Genomic DNA, 17,679 nt, shown 5'->3' with positions numbered 1-17,679 from the left:
ATTTGTATTTCAGATCAATAGATGAATAAGGGAGGCAAATATTTAGACAGCAAACTGTTGTTTTAGGATATTTTATAACCCAGAAACAACGGCTATACATTTGCCTCATATTAATCCTTTGATCTGAAATACCAATTAGCCTACATGACTATACTGTAGAAATGACCAACTTTACTTCATTGTCGCAACACTTATGACACTACCTGTGATATGGAGAAAAGAAAACGTAGCATTGAACTCGGCTTTGAAAAGCAGCTGATACATTTTAACCTTGACTGCTGCTTTTCTTTGCTGAGGCAGCCTCTTCAGTGTTGGCACCAGGCTCAGGCTCATCCTTCCTGTGAGCATCAGGTTGGGCTGTATCCCTCTCGACGGTTCGGAGGAGCCTCTGCTGAAATGAGTTGAGTGGATCTGTGGGCTGGTACCTCCGATGACGCCTGGTGTGACGTTGTTCCTCTTCGTTTCTCTCTCTGTTTCTCCTAGTTTGTCTCCACGGCCACATCCTGTTCAATGAGGTCCTCAGTGGTCACTTCCATGAGGTTCATAATAATCTCAGGTGGTCCTAGATCCAGAGGTGCTTCCTCCATTTCATCATCTTCCATGGCTGCACCGGTGGTGGTCATACTTGTGGATGATGTAGACATTGTAGAGGGTCTCGCTGCACCGGTGGTGGTTGCACTAGTAGACGACATAGAGGGTCTCGCTGCACCGGTGGAGGCCATGGTCGCACTTGTAGATGACGTTGAGTGTCTTGATGCACCGGTGGTGACAACACTTGTGGATGACGTAGTAGAGGATCTGGCTGTAAAATTGCCACTCGTTGCCCTAGGCACAATAAATGGATCCAGAAAAGAAAGAATGTGGCAGAAGCGCCAAGGCTGCTGGCCTGAAGCTGCTGACCCAGACCTCTTCTCTTTCTCTGCCCTTCTCTCTCGCTGATACCTGTCCCTGAGTCCTCTTCACTTCCTCCTACAGTCTTCTTCGACATATACATGAACATGATAAGCCAAACCATTACCTAGCATAACTATAGTTATTAGATAGCTATCATTGACATGTCACCAAATAAGCAAAGAGAAACAACAGTCCATCATTACTTTAAGACATGAAGGTCAGTCAATCTGGAAAATTTCAAGAACTTTGAACGTTTCTTCAAATGCAGTCGCAAAAACCATCAAGCTCTATGATGAAACTGGCTCTCATGATGATTGCCACAGGAAAGGAAGACCCAGAGTTACTTCTCCTGCAGAGGATAAGTTCATTAGAGTTACCAACCTCAGAAATTACAGCCCAAATAAATGCTTCATGGAGTTCAAGTAACAGACACATCACAACATCAACTGTTCAGAGGAGACTGCCTGAATCAGGCCTTCGTGGTCAAATTGCTGCAAAGAAACCACTACTATAGGACACCAATAAGAAGAAGAGTCTTGCTTGGGCCAAGAAACATGAGCAATGGACATTAGACTGGTGGAAATCTGTCTTTGGCCTGATGAGTCCAAATTTTACATTTTTGGTTCCAATCTCTGTGTCTTTGTGAGATGCAGAGTAGGTGAACAGATGATCTCTGCATGTGTGGTTCCCACCGTGAAGAATGGAGGAGGAGGTGTGATGGTGTGGGGGTGCATTGCTAGTGACACTGTCTGTGATTTATTTAGAATTCAAGACACACTTAACCAGCATGGATACCACAGCATTCTGCATCGATAGACCATCCTATCTGGTTTGCGCTTAGGGGGACTATCATTTGTTTTTAAATAGGACAATGACCCAACACACCTCCAGGGTGTGTAAGGGCTATTTGACCAAGAAGGAGAGTGATGGAGTGCTGCATTAGATGACCTGGCCTCCACAATCACCCGACCTCAACCCAATTGAGATGGTTTGGGATGAGTTGGACCGCAGAGTGAAGGAAAAGCGGCCAACAAGTGCTCAGAATATGTGGGAACTCCTTCAAGACTGTTAGAAAAGCATTCCAGGTGATGCTGTCTGAGAGAATGCCAAGAGGGTGCAAAGCTGTCATCAAGGCAAAAGGTGGCTACTTTGAAGAATCTCAAATCTAAAATATTTTGGTTACTACATGATTCCATATGTGTTATTTATTCTACAACATAGAAAATAGTACAAATAAAGAAAACCCCTTGAATGAGTAGATGTGTCCAAACTTTTGACTGGTACTCTATATTATGTAAATAGATTTGAAACGTGTATCTCATTATGGTAATTGGTGAAATAATTATAACCCGTTTGTAATGGTTTAGCAGATAATAAGAAAAGATTAACAATATTTACCCGGCTTAAAGAGAAGGAATATAATATCTATTGTTTACAGGAAACTCATTCAACAATTTTAGATGAAGTTGTGTGGAAAAAGGACTGGGGGTGGCGAAATATGCTTCTCCCATGGGCAAAGAAACTCAAAAGGGGTGATGATATTAATTAACAGTAATTTTGATCCGAATGTGCAAATTTTACAAACAGATCCGAAAGGTAGATGGATGATATTAAATATGTTATTGGATATAGCTCATTAGCCTTTATGGATCAATAATGATGATCCACATTTCTTTGAAAATGCATATACTGAATTATGAACCCTACAAGTAATACAAGACTCTATTATTATGGTGGGAGATTATAATACTGTTTTAAATACCTCAATGGACTGTAAAGGAAATCACACTACAAACTATCTGCAATGGTTTTCTTAGAGAAGTGGAGTCAGGCGCAGGACACAGGGATAAAGGTAAACCAACGTGTTTACTAAAATTATCAATAAAGCTTCTCATCGAAAAATACATAGTTTGGAGAAAACACCTCCAATTACACAAAACAGACAAACAATCACCGACAAGACAAACAGGAAATGCAGATGTTAAATAATGAACATGATTAGCGAAATGAAAAACAGGTGTACACAATAAAGACAAAACCAAACGAACAGTGAAACATCGATCGGTGGCAACTAGTAAGCCGGTGACGTCGACCGCCGAACGCCGCAAGAACAAGGAGAGGGGCCGACTTCGGCGGGAGTCGTGACAGTACCCCCCCCCCCCCCCGACGTGCGGCTCCAGCAGCGCGCCGACACCGGCCTCGGGGACGACCCGGAGGACGGGGAGCAGGGCGATCCGGACGGAAGCGGTGAAAATCCTGGATTAACGACGGATCCAGGATGTCTTCCGCCGGTACCCAGCTTCGCTCCTCCGGGCCATACCCCTCCCACTACACGAGGTACTGAAGGCCCCTCACCCGACGTCTGGAGTCCATAATGGCTCGTACGGTATATGCCGGGGCCCCCTCGATGTCCAGAGGGGGCGGAGGAACCTCCCGTACCTCAGACTGCTGGAGCGGACCAGTCACCACCGGCCTGAGGAGAGACACATGGAACGAGGGGTTAATATGATAATCAGGGGGAAGTTGTAACCTATAACAAACCTCGTTCAATCTCCTCAGGAGTTTAAATGGCCCCACAAACCGCGGACCCAGCTTCCGGCAGGGCAGGTGAAGGGGCAGGTTTCGGGTCGAGAGCCAGACCCGATCCCCCGGTGCATAAACCGGGGCCTCACTGCGGTGGCTGTCGGCACTCTCCTTTTGCCGCCTGATGGCTCGTTGAAGACGTACATGGGCAGCGTTCCATGTCTCCTCCGAGTGCCGAAACCATTCATCCACCGCAGGAGCCTCGATCTGGCTCTGATGCCATGGTGCCAGGACCGGCTGATACCCTAGCACACACTGAAAAGGGGTAAGGTTAGTGGAAGAGTGGTGTAGGGAATTTTGGGCCATCTCCGCCCAAGGGATAAATGATGCCCACTCTCCCGGCCGGTCCTGGCAATAAGACCGCAGAAACCTACCCACCTCTTGCTTGACTCTTTCCACCTGCCCGTTACTCTCGGGGTGGAACCCTGAGGTAAGGCTGACCGAGACCCCCAGGCGTTCCATAAACGCTCTCCAGACTCTAGACGTAAATTGGGGACCCCGATCAGAGACTATATCCTCAGGCACCCCGTAGTGCCGGAATACATGGGTGAATAGGGCCTCCGCAGTCTGTAGGGCCGTAGGGAGACCGGGCAAAGGAAGGAGACGGCAGGACTTAGAAAACCGATCCACAACGACCAGGATCATGGTGTTACCCCGTGACGGGGGAAGATCCGTCACGAAATCCACAGATAGGTGTGACCACGGTCGTTGCGGAACGGGAAGGGGTTGTAATTTCCCTCTGGGCAGATGTCTAGGTGCCTTGCACTGTGCGCATACCGAACAGGAGGAGACATAAACCCTCACGTCCTTGGCTAACGTGGGCCACCAGTACTTCCCCGTAAGGCAGCGCACCGTCCGACCTATACCAGGATGACCAGAGGAGGGTGATGTGTGGGCCCAACAGATCAAACGATCGCGAACATCAAACGGCACGTACACGCGCCCAACGGGACACTGGGAGGGAGTGGGTTCTGCACGTGACGCCCGTTCGATGTCCGCGTCCACCTCCCTAACGACCGGTGCCACCAGGCATGAGGCTGGAATTATGGGAGTGGGCTCTGTGGACCGCTCCTCTGTATCATACAGCCGGGACAGTGCACCTGCCTTGACGTTCTGGGAACCTGGTTTATAAGAAAGAGTGAAAGAAAAGCGTGTGAAAAACATAGCCCACCTAGCCTGGCGAGGGTTCAGTCTCCTCGCTGCCCGAATATACTCCAGATTTCGGTGGTCAGTCCAAATGAGGAAAGGGTGTCTAGCCCCCTCAAGCCAATGTCTCCACGCTTTCAGAGCCCCGACAACAGCTAACAACTCCCTATCCCCCACGTCATAGTTTCGCTCCGCCGGGCTGAGCTTCTTCGAAAAGAAAGCACAGGGGCGGAGTTTTGGTGGTTTACCCGAGCGCTGAGATAGCACAGCCCCTATTCCAGCCTCGGATGCATCCACCTCAACTATGAACGCTAAGGAGGGATCAGGATGCGTCAGCACTGGAGCCGTGGTAAACAGAGCCTTCAGGTTACCAAAAGCTCTGTCCGCCTCAGCCGACCACCGCAACCGCACCGGTCCCCCCTTCAGTAAGAAGGTAATGGGAGCCGCCACCTGGCCAAAACCCCGGATAAATCTCCGGTAGTAGTTGGCAAACCCTAAAAACCGCTGCACCTCCTTTACCGTGGTTGGAGTCGGCCAATTACACATGGCTGAAATGCGGTCAGTCTCCATCTCCACCCCTGACGCGGACAAACGGTACCCAAGGAAGGAGACGGACTGTTGAAAGAACAGACATTTCTCCGCCTTGGCGTAAAGGTCATGCTCCAACAGTCGACCAAGCACCGTACGCACAAGGGACACATGCTCAGTGCGGGTGGTGGAGTATATGAGAATATCATCTATATACACCACTACACCCCGCCCGTGCAGGTCCCTGAAGATCTCATCCACAAATGATCGGAAGACTGATGGAGCATTCATTAACCCATACGGCATGACGAGGTACTCATAGTGCCCAGAAGTAGTGCTAAATGCCGTCTTCCACTCATCCCCTCCCCTGATACGCACCAGGTTGTACGCGCTCCTGAGGTCCAATTTTGTGAAGAAGCGCGCCCCGAGCAATGACTCTGTCATACTGGCGATCAGAGGTAGCGGGTAACTGTATTTCACAGTAATCTGGTTCAAACCTCGGTAGTCAATGCACGGGCGTAACCCTCCATCCTTCTTCTTCACAAAAAAGAAGCTCGAGGAGACAGGTGAAATGGAGGGCCGAATGTATCCCTGTCCCAGAGATTCAGCGTCATATGTTTCCATAGCCGCCGTCTCCTCCTGTGACAGAGGATACACGTGACTCCTGGGAAGTGCAGCACCCTCCAGGAGATTTATCGCACAATCCCCCGGTCGATGGGGTGGTAATTGAGTCGCCTTCCTTTTACAGAAGGCGATTGCCAAATCGGCATATTCGGGAGGAATGTGCATGGTGGAAACCTGGTTTGGACTTTCCACCGTAGTGGCACCTAAGGAAACACCTAAACACCTCCCTGAACACTGACAGGACCATCCCTTGAGAACCCTCTGTTGCCACGAAATAATAGGATCATGAGAAGCCAACCAGGGAAGCCCCAACACAACGGGAAACGCAGGAGCATCAATCAGAAAGAGACTAATACTCTCTTCATGACTCTTCTGCGTCACCATAGCAATGGGAACTGTGACCTCCCTAATCAGCCCAGACCCCAAAGGACGACTATCTAGGGCATGTATAGGGAAGGAAACATCAATGGGAACAATAGGAATCCCTAATCTATTGGCCAAAGACCGATCAATAAAGTTCCCAGCTGCGCCTGAATCTACTAGCGCCTTATGCTGGGAATGCTGGGAAAACCCCGGAAATCTTATAGATAACCACATGTGAGCAACAGGGGGGTCTGGGTGAATCGTGTGCCTACTCACCTGAGATGAACCACCAGTGTTCCGCCTACCACCTCGACTACCTGGAAAACCTCCCCAGCACCGACCAGCAGTGTGTCCTCTGCGGTCACCTCTGGTGCATGGAACGGTTTCCCCTCCGGTCTCCCTAGAACCAGCCCCGCCCAACTCCATCGGTGTTGGGTCTAAGGGACTGGAGGATGGAACCAACGGACCCCGATCCGGACGTCCGCGGGAGGCCAGCAGGTTATCCAGCTGGATAGATAAGTCCACCAGCTGGTCCAGGTGGAGGGTGGTGTCCCTGCAGGCTAGCTCCCTACGAACGTCCTCTCGCAAACCACACCTGTAGTGATCGATCAGGGCCCGCTCATTCCATCCTGCACCAGCCGCCAGAGTTCTAAAATCCAGTGCAAACTGCCGAGCGCTCCTCATCTCCTGTCTTAAATGGAACAAGCGCTCTCCCGCCGCTCTTCCTTCTGGTGGATGATCAAATACTGCCTGAAAGCGGCGGGAGAAGTCCTCGTAGTTATCCCGAGTCGGGTCTTCCACCTCCCAGATGGCGTTGGCCCACTCCAGGGCTTTACCAGTCAAACAGGAGATGAGGGCGCTCACTCTCTCGCGTCCCGAGGGCGGCGGCTGGACAGCCGCCAGGTAGAGCTCCAGCTGGAGTAGGAACCCCTGACACCCGGCAGCTGCTCCGTCATACGCTCCCGGGAGCGAGAGCCGAATCCCACCGGATCTAGACGGCGGGTGGAGATGATCCAGAGGTGTGCCGGGCGATGGTGTGGCTGGGTTGACGGGACATCCTTTCTTCTCCACTCTCTCCATGGTCAGCAACACGTAATCCATGGCAGTCATACGATTCTGAATCATAGTCGTCTGCTGCTGAACACGCTCCTCTATATGAATAGGAAGACTGGCTGCTCCTGCTGACTCCATTGCGTGGTCGGTGATTCTGTAATGGTTTTCTTAGAGAAGTGGAGGAGTCAGGCGCAGGACACAGGGATAAAGGTAAACCAACGTGTTTACTAAAATTATCAATAAAGCTTCTCATCGAAAAATACATAGTTTGGAGAAAACACCTCCAATTACACAAAACAGACAAACAATCACCGACAAGACAAACAGGAAATGCAGATGTTAAATAATGAACATGATTAGCGAAATGAAAAACAGGTGTACACAATAAAGACAAAACCAAACGAACAGTGAAACATCGATCGGTGGCAACTAGTAAGCCGGTGACGTCGACCGCCGAACGCCGCCCGAACAAGGAGAGGGGCCGACTTCGGTGGGAGTCGTGACACTATCACCCTCATGCTCTTAAGGAAATCACAAATGTCATGGATATAATGGAACTAGTGGATATATGGAGGCTTAAATATCCTGACCTAGTGAGATATACATGGAGGTTTAATATCCTGACCTAGTGAGATATACATGGCGGAGGCTCAATCAAGCTAGTCGTCTTGACTACTTTCTTATGGCATTCTCGTTGGCACCAAAAGTTTAAAAAGTGTTGATAAGTGACAGAATGCGGTCGGACCATCAGATAATTGGCATATACATTACTCTAACTGAATTTAATCAAAGCCTATTGGATGATAACTTGTTTTTAACTAGGATAGAGGAATTTATAATTGAATTTTTCCGACATAACATAGGTACAGCAGATCCCCTTACTGTATGGGACACTTTTAATGTGCCTTTAGAGGCCATGCAATTCAGTACTCAGCTCTACAACAAAAGCAATTTAGGTTCAAATAATCCATATTAACAAAGGAAATAGAATGTCTGACAGAACAGATAGATAGCAATAAAAACTGTACCTTAGAGGCTCAGAACAAGTTAGAAGAAAAGCAAAGAAAAATGGAGGAACTTATTCAAGAAAGATCAAGTGTAATATATTATAAAATTAAACCAAGCTAGATGGAATATGGGGAAAAATGCACCAAATTATTTTTTAATCTTCAACATAGAAATGCTACCAAAATTAATTTACTGAAACTTGTTACAAATGATAGCGTCACCCATGATTCACCAAATTATATTTTGAAAGAGGAAGCAAAGTACTTTAAGCATGTTTTTGTTTCAGTCTCCTCCATCTCCTCTAACCGAAGCTAATTGTATGGATTTTTTTCTATTAATAATGTAAAATGAACAGCTGTACAGAAAGACTCATGTGAAGGCGAAATTACTTAGGAGGTACTTCTTGATTCAATTAAAGCCTTTAAGTCTGGGAAAATTCCAGGGCTGGATGGCTTACCAGTTAAGATATACCAAACCTTTTTTATATACTCAGAGGACCGTTATTAGCATGTTTTATCCACTCCTATGTAAATGGTAGATTATCAGACACTCAACAAGAAGGTCTAATTTAATTATTACTGAAACAGGATATTGGTAAATATTGGAGGCCCCTTACACTTCAGTGTTGTGACGCAAAAATTGTAGCAAGATGTATAGCGCATAGAATTAAAAAGGTACAGTATTGTCAGATATTATTCATTCTAATCAGACAGGTTTTTTACATGGACGATACTTTGGAGATAATATAAGACAAGTACTGGAAACAATAGAACACTATGAAAAATCTGGGAAGCCAGGCCTGCTATTCATACAGTAGCTGACTTTGAAAAGGCTTTTGATAAAGTACGACTAGAGTTTATATATAAATGTCTGGAACATTTGGAGAATTTCTTATAAAATGGGTTAAAGTCATGTATAGTAACCCTACTGTAGGTGTAAAATATGAAATAATTGCTACTCAGAAAGTTGTCAAGAGTAGTAAAACAAGGTTGTCCACTTTCGGCATATGTATTTATTATGGCCATCGAAATGTTATCTATTAAAATTAGATCCAACAATAAAATCAAGGGGTCCAACAATAATATCAAGGGGTTAGAAATCCAGGGCTTAAAAACAAAAGTCTTGCTACCATGGAAAGGAAAATGCCTGTCTATTTGTGGAAAAATAACCCTGATTAACTCTTTAATCATATCCCAGTTTACCTATTTTCTTATGGTCTTGCCTACACCTAGCGAACAGTCATTTAAATTATATGAGAAAAAATATTATCACAGCACAGTTGAAAAATATATGGCAAATAGATATCCAATATGGATGGTGTTAAGAGATAGATGGGAGGGTTTGAATGGAGCTGAAGGTAGGGAATAATAACAACTAATAATAACAAGATAAATAATGTAAAACATACATTGTCTTTAAAACGTATATAGGTTCAGAACTTTTGTGAAAGAAATAGATGGGAGGTTGAGGTTAGAGGAAGGACATGAGTAAAAACAAACAAAATATAACTATTGTAAAACAGACTGTGTCCATAAAATGTATATAGTATGTATAAGCTGGAAGTAGAAGCCTAAGCGTTGTTTACTAATTTGGAAGTGATGCAGACAATTACATTGATGGAAGCTACAATCTATCGGCAATATTTAAGCTGATCTACCCCCCCAAAGGAAAGACTTGTGAGAGTCTCAGCTTTTCATAGATATATTTTTAAAGTTTGTATCTCAAACCATTCTGACTCTACAGACGTTTATATAAAAAGAAAGACAGTCCAGGCCCCTTCGGGATCCTCCCTTGTCTCACACACCACCCTAGCTCAGCCCCCGTTAATCACACAAACTAATGGTTGGTACCAACGTATGCAGAATAAGTTTTAAAATCTAATGGTATAACCAGAAGTCTGTAGCTCAAACACACAATGTTTAAAAGGGGTTAGAAGTTCAAAATCACACCAATACAACGGTGGGACTCACTGGGTTAAGGATCTATAACTTTCTAGCTCATCATTATTCACGATTATCCGTAATCATGGTATGTAGTGTTCAGAAACACTTATATTCTTATTTACAATAAAGTAACTCCAAAATGACACCACACGTTATTTACTATTGATTTTCATTGGGCACTACATAATATGAAACACAATCAAAACAAACTGCAAATGCATGCAAAAAGTTTGTAGAGTCACATGCTTGAGTCACAAGTTAATTTGTCCAAATACTTGACAACTTCAAATTGAGGGACTGAATAGGTAAAGTGCATGTATTTCTAAACGATAAACAGATATTTATGAAAATACCCTCAAATAAAAGGTGACATTCTGTACTGTTGCCTCATAAAACATTTGATCTCAAATCCAAAATTCCAGAGAGTAGAGCCAAATTAAAAGTTTTAGCTTCACTGTCAAAATAAATACGTAGGGGAGTGTATGTAGCAAATGTTCTCGAATGGCCAGACATCTGGATTTTATGTAAATTAAAAGAGAGCAGCATCTGTCCCCATCTCCTTAATCATGAGGAATGACCCGTTGTTTCTGGCAGTGTTCTGATACACAGACTGTCTTCTCTCCCTTTCTCCATCCAGACGGCTGTCCAGGCCTGTGCAATGGCCACGGTCGCTGCACCCTGGAACAGAGCGGGTGGCACTGTGTGTGCCAGGCGGGCTGGAGCGGCATGGGATGCAATGTTGTCATGGAGACAGAGTGTGATGACAACACTGACAACGACAGAGGTAAGGTCCCTGTGGATGGTAGCCTGTCTGTGACTCAATAATGATTAATGACTTGACCTCCAGTGTCGGTGAAGGTCAAGATGAGGAAATATTTAGGACTCCACTTCTCCTTCCCTTCATCTGAGCCAACGAGACTTTTCATTTTCCTTTTTGTTTTCCTTTTGTTAGATTCTCGCTACAATAGTTGCCATGGCTCTCAGACCAAGGGGACCTCTAGGTTTTCTCTCAGTAATTTGCTGATGGTGTGCTGCCTGTTGCTTGGCTCCTCTGAGGATTAATACTTGAGCATAGCCCCTAGTGTTCCAGTGAACAGGGAACCAGATATGAGGCTTTGGAGCTCGGGTTCAATGCCCGTGTCTTTGAGGGAAACGTAAAAGATGGAGAAAAAGGCCATTTGTAAAAGCAAGGGTAACCTAGTTGTTCACTGACTTACATGACATGTTATTGTTGTTTCAAAGTTAAAAAAGAGAAAGTCAAGTTTACAATTATGTAATATGAAGTGTAAAACATGGTTGCGTAATGTAGTAATTACTGTAGTTTGGTATAATACAAATTGTGATTGACAGGTTACAAAACATACTGCTTCTGTTTAGGCACCATGTCTCATCGAGTGCATGAGTCAGCTTCTTAATTTAAATGTCCCTCTGTATATGAGGTGTACATTGGCTACACTAGACTGCATCTAGTTCCTTTGTATGTGGCAAAGGAGATAAAAGCATAATACAGTTACTGTACAGTCAAGCTACCATCTGGAAACAGGGATGTGGTTGGAGCGTGAACTCCTTTTTCTTCTGACTTTATGATGATACAACATGAGGTGTAATATGTATAAATGAAGAGTCATTATGAAATAATTTAAAGTGACAGGCTCCAAAATATACTGATTCTGTTTGAGCACTGTCTCATCCAATTCCACTACATGAGTCAGATGTTTAATTAAAATGTACCTCTTTATTTAAGGTGTAAATTAGCTACATTAGACTGCATCTAGTTCCTTTAAACATGCAGAGAGAAGGCTGCGTTTACACAGGCAGCCCAATTCTGATCTTTTTTCAAGTGATTGTTCTTTTCACCAATCACATCAGTTCTGAAAAAGAGCTGATGTGAAAAGAGCTGATGTGATTGGTCAAAAGAGCAATTAGTGGAAAAAAGATCAGAATTGGCCAAAGTGTCAGAGAAGGTAAGAGCATAATATTGTGCACAGTCTCTACAGTCTAGCTAGTGTGTGAAAAACAGGGAGATGTGGATTTGAGCATGAATTCTTTTACCTCACCCACTCCTCAGGGTTTCCCAGCTCTGGCTGCTTGTACCATTACCTCTTACCTTGACAGTGTTAAGTCAGATCCTAGGAAGCTTCTAGATTGAAGCAAAACAGCTTCTTCACTTTATCATGTCTTCATTCTTTGCTAATTTTCACAGTTTCTTTAGCCGTGTTAGTGTGCGTTCCCCTGTGTGTGCCTGTGCGTGTGATAAGGCAGGCATGTGCAGCGTGATGTTAGTGTATCTTTGTTTTGTTTGTGTTGATCATAAATCATGCACTGTATTTTCTTTCCTCATCCAATACAATAGAAAATAAAATCACGTTCAGTTCAGTGATGTGCAGCAGCCTGGGCAGTAAACGTTCACTCTGTCATTCTACAACCTAATTGAGTGCTATTCACGGCAGCTATGACTCTCCCTTCAAAGATGATACCTCCGCATTGTGTGTGAGTTCTTATGACTGATGGGAATCTTGGATGATGTACATTCATTTTGGCCCTCCTTTGATGTAGAGGGAAATTGTAGGAGGCTCAAATTGGCCCGACACTCCAACAAAGGAGGAGGAAATAATCACCCCATGCCAATTACTTTCTCAAGCCAATATATATACATCACAACCCCAGAACATATTCCTATTTTCATCTCATCTCAACTCCATTAGAAATGCCATTTATATTCCAAATGAGGCCTCATCGGAGGCATTGTTTGAAAAAACTAAATGGCAAATGATCACCTGAAAAAGAGCAGTGATTAAGAGAAAAGATAATGACTTTTCCAACCAGCTGTAAATGAGTTGCTAAAACCACAAATTAACATCCAGCCTTCATTATGAACATGGTGGCTGTGCATTGCTGATGCACTATGCTTTGTTTTACTTTTGAAGCTGTGGAGTACATTAATTATACAACAATAGATCCAGAACACGGATAGCAATTCTCCCCCAAATAAATGTTTTCTTCATTATTTCATTGCGTTGTTTATTTGTTGATTATCTAAGTATTGGTTATGGCTGAGCACCAGGCCTCGAATTTCCCAGGGGCCATGACTGTCTCTTCCCCCTTGTGTGGCTGTAATGCCCCCTAAAAAAATCCATGCCTTGTGGCCGTTGTGCCCTTGGGCTGAATATAATCAAATCATTATAATTCCCTTCTCCCTGCTGCCAATCGCCATGCTCCGAATCACCTCTCACTCACTTGGCTCTCTCAGATATCTCAATTCTTATTAGCCAATGCCCGTCACGTGATCGCGTCCTTCTCACAGGCATCGCAGCTCCGAAGTAGGCTACAAGTGAAGACTGACACATAGGGAATGTTGTGGCGTGCATATTAAAGATGTTAGAAGAACTGTCCACATTTAATTTTCATCAGCCAACAAGATGAGTAGGCTTAACGAACAGCAAAATCACTAGCGTATGTCAATCTACTATCCCCCATAGTAGAAAAGATGATCAATTCTAATGGTCTGCTTGTCCTTCCTTCAAAAGTGCACAGCAAAATGTGAGCGGTATCATATGACAGAGATTAAAATATCATTCAGAAATGTAGAAGGAGGGAAGATCTAAAGCCGCAACAACTAGCATGGGTTGTTAATATGACTGATTATGTTTTTTGCTGCTCGACAACATGAGAGAAATAGGCCCTGCTGGTTTCAATGGCATATGAGGAAGTGTTTATAAAATAATCCCCTTAACATTATGGTCAGAACATGGTGAGACATGCCTCATAAAATGACAAAAACTTCCAGGTTTTAATAAACAATTGCATTTATGGTTAAATAGTTTCAAAATGTTGACTGCCTCTGCTCAGATTGCAAGGTGGGTGATGTTGCAGTGCTCAGCAGGTACTGACCTTTCTCTCCTATCTGAATAAACATGCCTCAAGTATGTCGACAGAATCAAGCATTTAGACATTAATAATGATGCTACATTAAATTTGTCAAACATGACTGGCGTTTAGCCTATATATAGGGTATGTAATTAAAAGTCTCATCTTAGCATCGGTCTGGACATGAGGCTGTAGCCAGTAGCATAAGATATCACCTACACTTCGACATGTAGGCTAATTATTTAGTTACATACGCAATTTTATTGGCTATTGTCACGTATACTCCCTCTCTGGCCTCTAGGTCACCAGACTGCTAATTATTACGCACACCTGTCACCATTGTCACGTGCACCAGCGCTTATTGACACTCACCTGGACTCCATCACCTCCTTGATTACCTGCCCTATTTATGTCACTCCCTTTGGTTCCTTCTCCAGGTGTTATTGTTTCTGTATCTGTTTCATGTCGGTGCGCTGTTCGTGTTTCTTGTTTTGGTCATGTTCGTTTATTAATTAAATGTATTCACTCCCTGAACTTGCTTCCCGACTCTCAGCGTACATCGTTACAGCTATTTTGGTTAATGGCCTTGGTGCGCTGGCAGATTCAGCAACTCTTGAAGGCCAAATGGCCTTGCCCCTAAAATCACGAAATTCCAGGCCTGCTGGGCACAGTGCCTCCCTTACTTTGGCAATCCAGCACTGAATGGGGATATTATGGCTCTCGGCCCAGTAGTTATGCTGTTGTGTTAGCCAGTAGTTTACTGAATTTAAGCTTGTCAATTTTATTTGCCACATATTGTATCATTGCACCTTGTTACATTATGTTAATATAGTTACTATCTTATTACATTACCTTAGTATAGTTCCTACCTTATCATATTCTGTAAACATACTTACTGTAACACTTTATTCTGAAATAATTCCACATTGTGCTTATATTTGTCATCTCTGATATAAGTAACCACACTTTTAAAACGTGCTATGAGAAAGCATGTTTACATATCGCGGAAGATGTGTACAAAAGACCAAGAGACATTATTCTGCTTTTAATTACCAATGCAATTTTGCTGTGATGAATGTCAGCATTCACTTAAGCACTACTCAAACTGGCTGTGTGAGAGGAGTCTATGGATTTAATGGAACCAACGCGCTGCCTTTGCTCAGACCCACATTGTATTAGACATTAAAGAGAACATAATTAGAAAGGCACTATATTGCAATTATAGAGCGGCAAGTAAGTGCAGTATACATGTACTGTATTGAGACTGTATAAATCAGAAGTGCATTTTGCTCCTTGTCAGAAATTATCTAGATCAGGGGTCTCCAACATTTTCTAGCATGTGAGCTACTTTTAAATTATGAAATATGTTGTGAGCTACTCATAATTTTTTCCTAGCTTTCAAATAGGCACTCTTTATATTTTCCCGAATTCTGTTTTTTTTTCTTTCAGTTTTTCGCTCTCAAAATTACAATTATTCATAGAAGTGGAGATGCTGGTGAATATTGTTATTCATTAGTACCTCCACGTTTTTCAAGTTTAAATCATCACAGCAAAGACATCTTGATTACTGTGTGTTAAAGGCTCAATAGGGTGGAGTAGATGTATTCCCACTTAGGAGAAACATTATCAATTTATTCTATATCATTTGGAAATTTGATTTACAGTTTCAAACCACTTGAGAGATTTTATCTCAATTTCACATGGTCCTCTGTGCTTTGAATGTTATTTAACTCTCCCTCCTGTATTACATTGTGAGCCTGAGATACTGTACAGTGTAGACTTAGCTGTGATGATGTTGTGTTATTGTGTTGTTGTAGATGGCCTGACGGACTGTGTGGACCCGGACTGCTGCCAGCAGTGATGATGTTGTGTTATCGTGTTGTTGTAGATGGCCTGACGGACTGTGTGGACCCGGACTGCTGCCAGCAGTCGAGCTGTCACAGTGGGCCTCTGTGCCAGGGCTCCCCGGACCCCCTGGACCTGATCCAGCAGAGCCAGACCCCCTTCGCCTCGCTCCTCTCACGTCTCTTCTATGACCGTGTCCACTTCCTGGTTGGGAAGGACAGCACCCATGTCTTCCCTGGAGACATCCCGTTCGACAGCAGGTAGAGTATATTATAGATAGTTTGCATGGATGAACAGAAATAGCTCTTATACTGTAGAATTGCACTGAACAAACATATAAACACAACATCTAAAGTGTTGGTTCCCATGTTTCATGAGCTGAAATAAAAGATTGCCGAAATTTTCCATACGCACAAAAAGCTTATTTCTCTCCAATTTTGCGCATACATTTGTTTACATTCCTGTTAGTTAGCATTTCTTCTTTGCTAAGATACAGTGAGGGAAAAAAGTATTTGATTCCCTGCTGATTTTGTACGTTTGCCCACTGACAAAGAAATGATCAGTCTACAATTTTACTGGTAGGTTTATTTGAACAGTGAGAGACAGAATAACAATAAAAAAATCCAGAAAAACGCATGTCAAAAATGTTAGAAATTGATTTGCATTTTAATGAGGGAAATAATTATTTGACCCCTCTGCAAAACATGACTTAGTACTTGGTGGCAAAACCCTTGTTAGCAATCACAGAGGTCAGAAGTTTCTTGTAGTTGGCCACCAGGTTTGCACACATCTCAGGAGGGATTTTGTCCCACTCCTCTTTGCAGATCTTGTCCAAGTCTTTAAGGTTTCGAGGCTGACGTTTGGCAACTCGAACCTTTAGCTCCCTCCACAGATTTTCTATGGGATTAAGGTCTGGAGACTGGCTAGGCCACTCCAGGACCTTAATGTGCTTCTTCTTGAGCCACTCCTTTGTTGCCTTGGCCGTGTGTTTTGGGTCATTGTCATGCTGGAATACCCATCCACGACCCATTTTCAATGCCCTGGCTGAGGGAAGGATGTTCTCACCTAAGATTTGACGGTACATGGCCCCGTCCATCGTCCCTTTGATGCGGTGAAGTTGTCCTGTCCCCTTAGCAGAAAAACACCCCCAAAGCATAATGTTTCCACCTCCATGTTTGACAGTGGGGATGGTGTTCTTGGGGTCATAGACAGCATTCCTCCTCCTCCAAACATGGCGAGTTGAGTTGATGCCAAAGAGCTCCATTTTGGTCTCATCTGACCACAACACTTTCACCCAGTTGTCCCACGAATCATTCAGATGTTCATTGGCAAACTTCAGACGGGCATGTATATGTGCTTTCTTGAGCAGGATTTCAGTCCCTCACTGCGTAGTGTGTTACCAATTGTTTTCTTGGTGACTATGGTCCCAGCTGCCTTGATCATTGACAAGATCCTCCCGTGTAGCTCTGGGCTGATTCCTCACCGTTCTCATGATCATTGCAACTCCACGAGGTGAGATCTTGCATGGAGCCCCAGGCCGAGGGAGATTGACAGTTCTTTTGTGTTTCTTCCATTTGCGAATAATCGCACCAACTGTTGTCACCTTTTCACCAAGCTGCTTGGTGATGGTCTTGTAGCCCATTCCAGCCTTGTGTAGGTCTACAATCTTGTCCCTGACATCCTTGGAGAGCTCTTTGGTCTTGGCCATGGTGGAGAGTTTGGAATCTGATTGATTGATTGCTTCTGTGGACAGGTGTCTTTTATACAGGTAACAAACTGAGATTAGGAGCACTCCCTTTAAGAGTGTGCTCCTAATCTCAGCTCG

At 44.1% G+C, this 17,679-nt stretch overlaps 1 protein-coding gene across 2 annotated transcripts in view; it reads left to right on the top strand.

Moving 5' to 3' along the window:
- tenm1 (teneurin transmembrane protein 1) overlaps nt 1-17,679 on the top strand; it is a 230,956-nt gene that overhangs the window by 152,998 nt on the left and 60,279 nt on the right. For both annotated transcript variants that reach the window (XM_029691557.1, XM_029691556.1), the window contains exons 14-15: nt 10,780-10,926; nt 15,898-16,114. In XM_029691557.1, the coding sequence (XP_029547417.1) occupies nt 10,780-10,926; nt 15,898-16,114 (364 nt within the window). The remainder of the gene's footprint in view (nt 1-10,779; nt 10,927-15,897; nt 16,115-17,679) is intronic.

Source organism: Salmo trutta, chromosome 15, assembly GCF_901001165.1.
Source record: "Salmo trutta chromosome 15, fSalTru1.1, whole genome shotgun sequence".
In the NCBI taxonomy this organism is placed as follows: domain Eukaryota; kingdom Metazoa; phylum Chordata; class Actinopteri; order Salmoniformes; family Salmonidae; genus Salmo; species Salmo trutta.
This window is presented reverse-complemented; position numbering and strand designations above follow the sequence as displayed.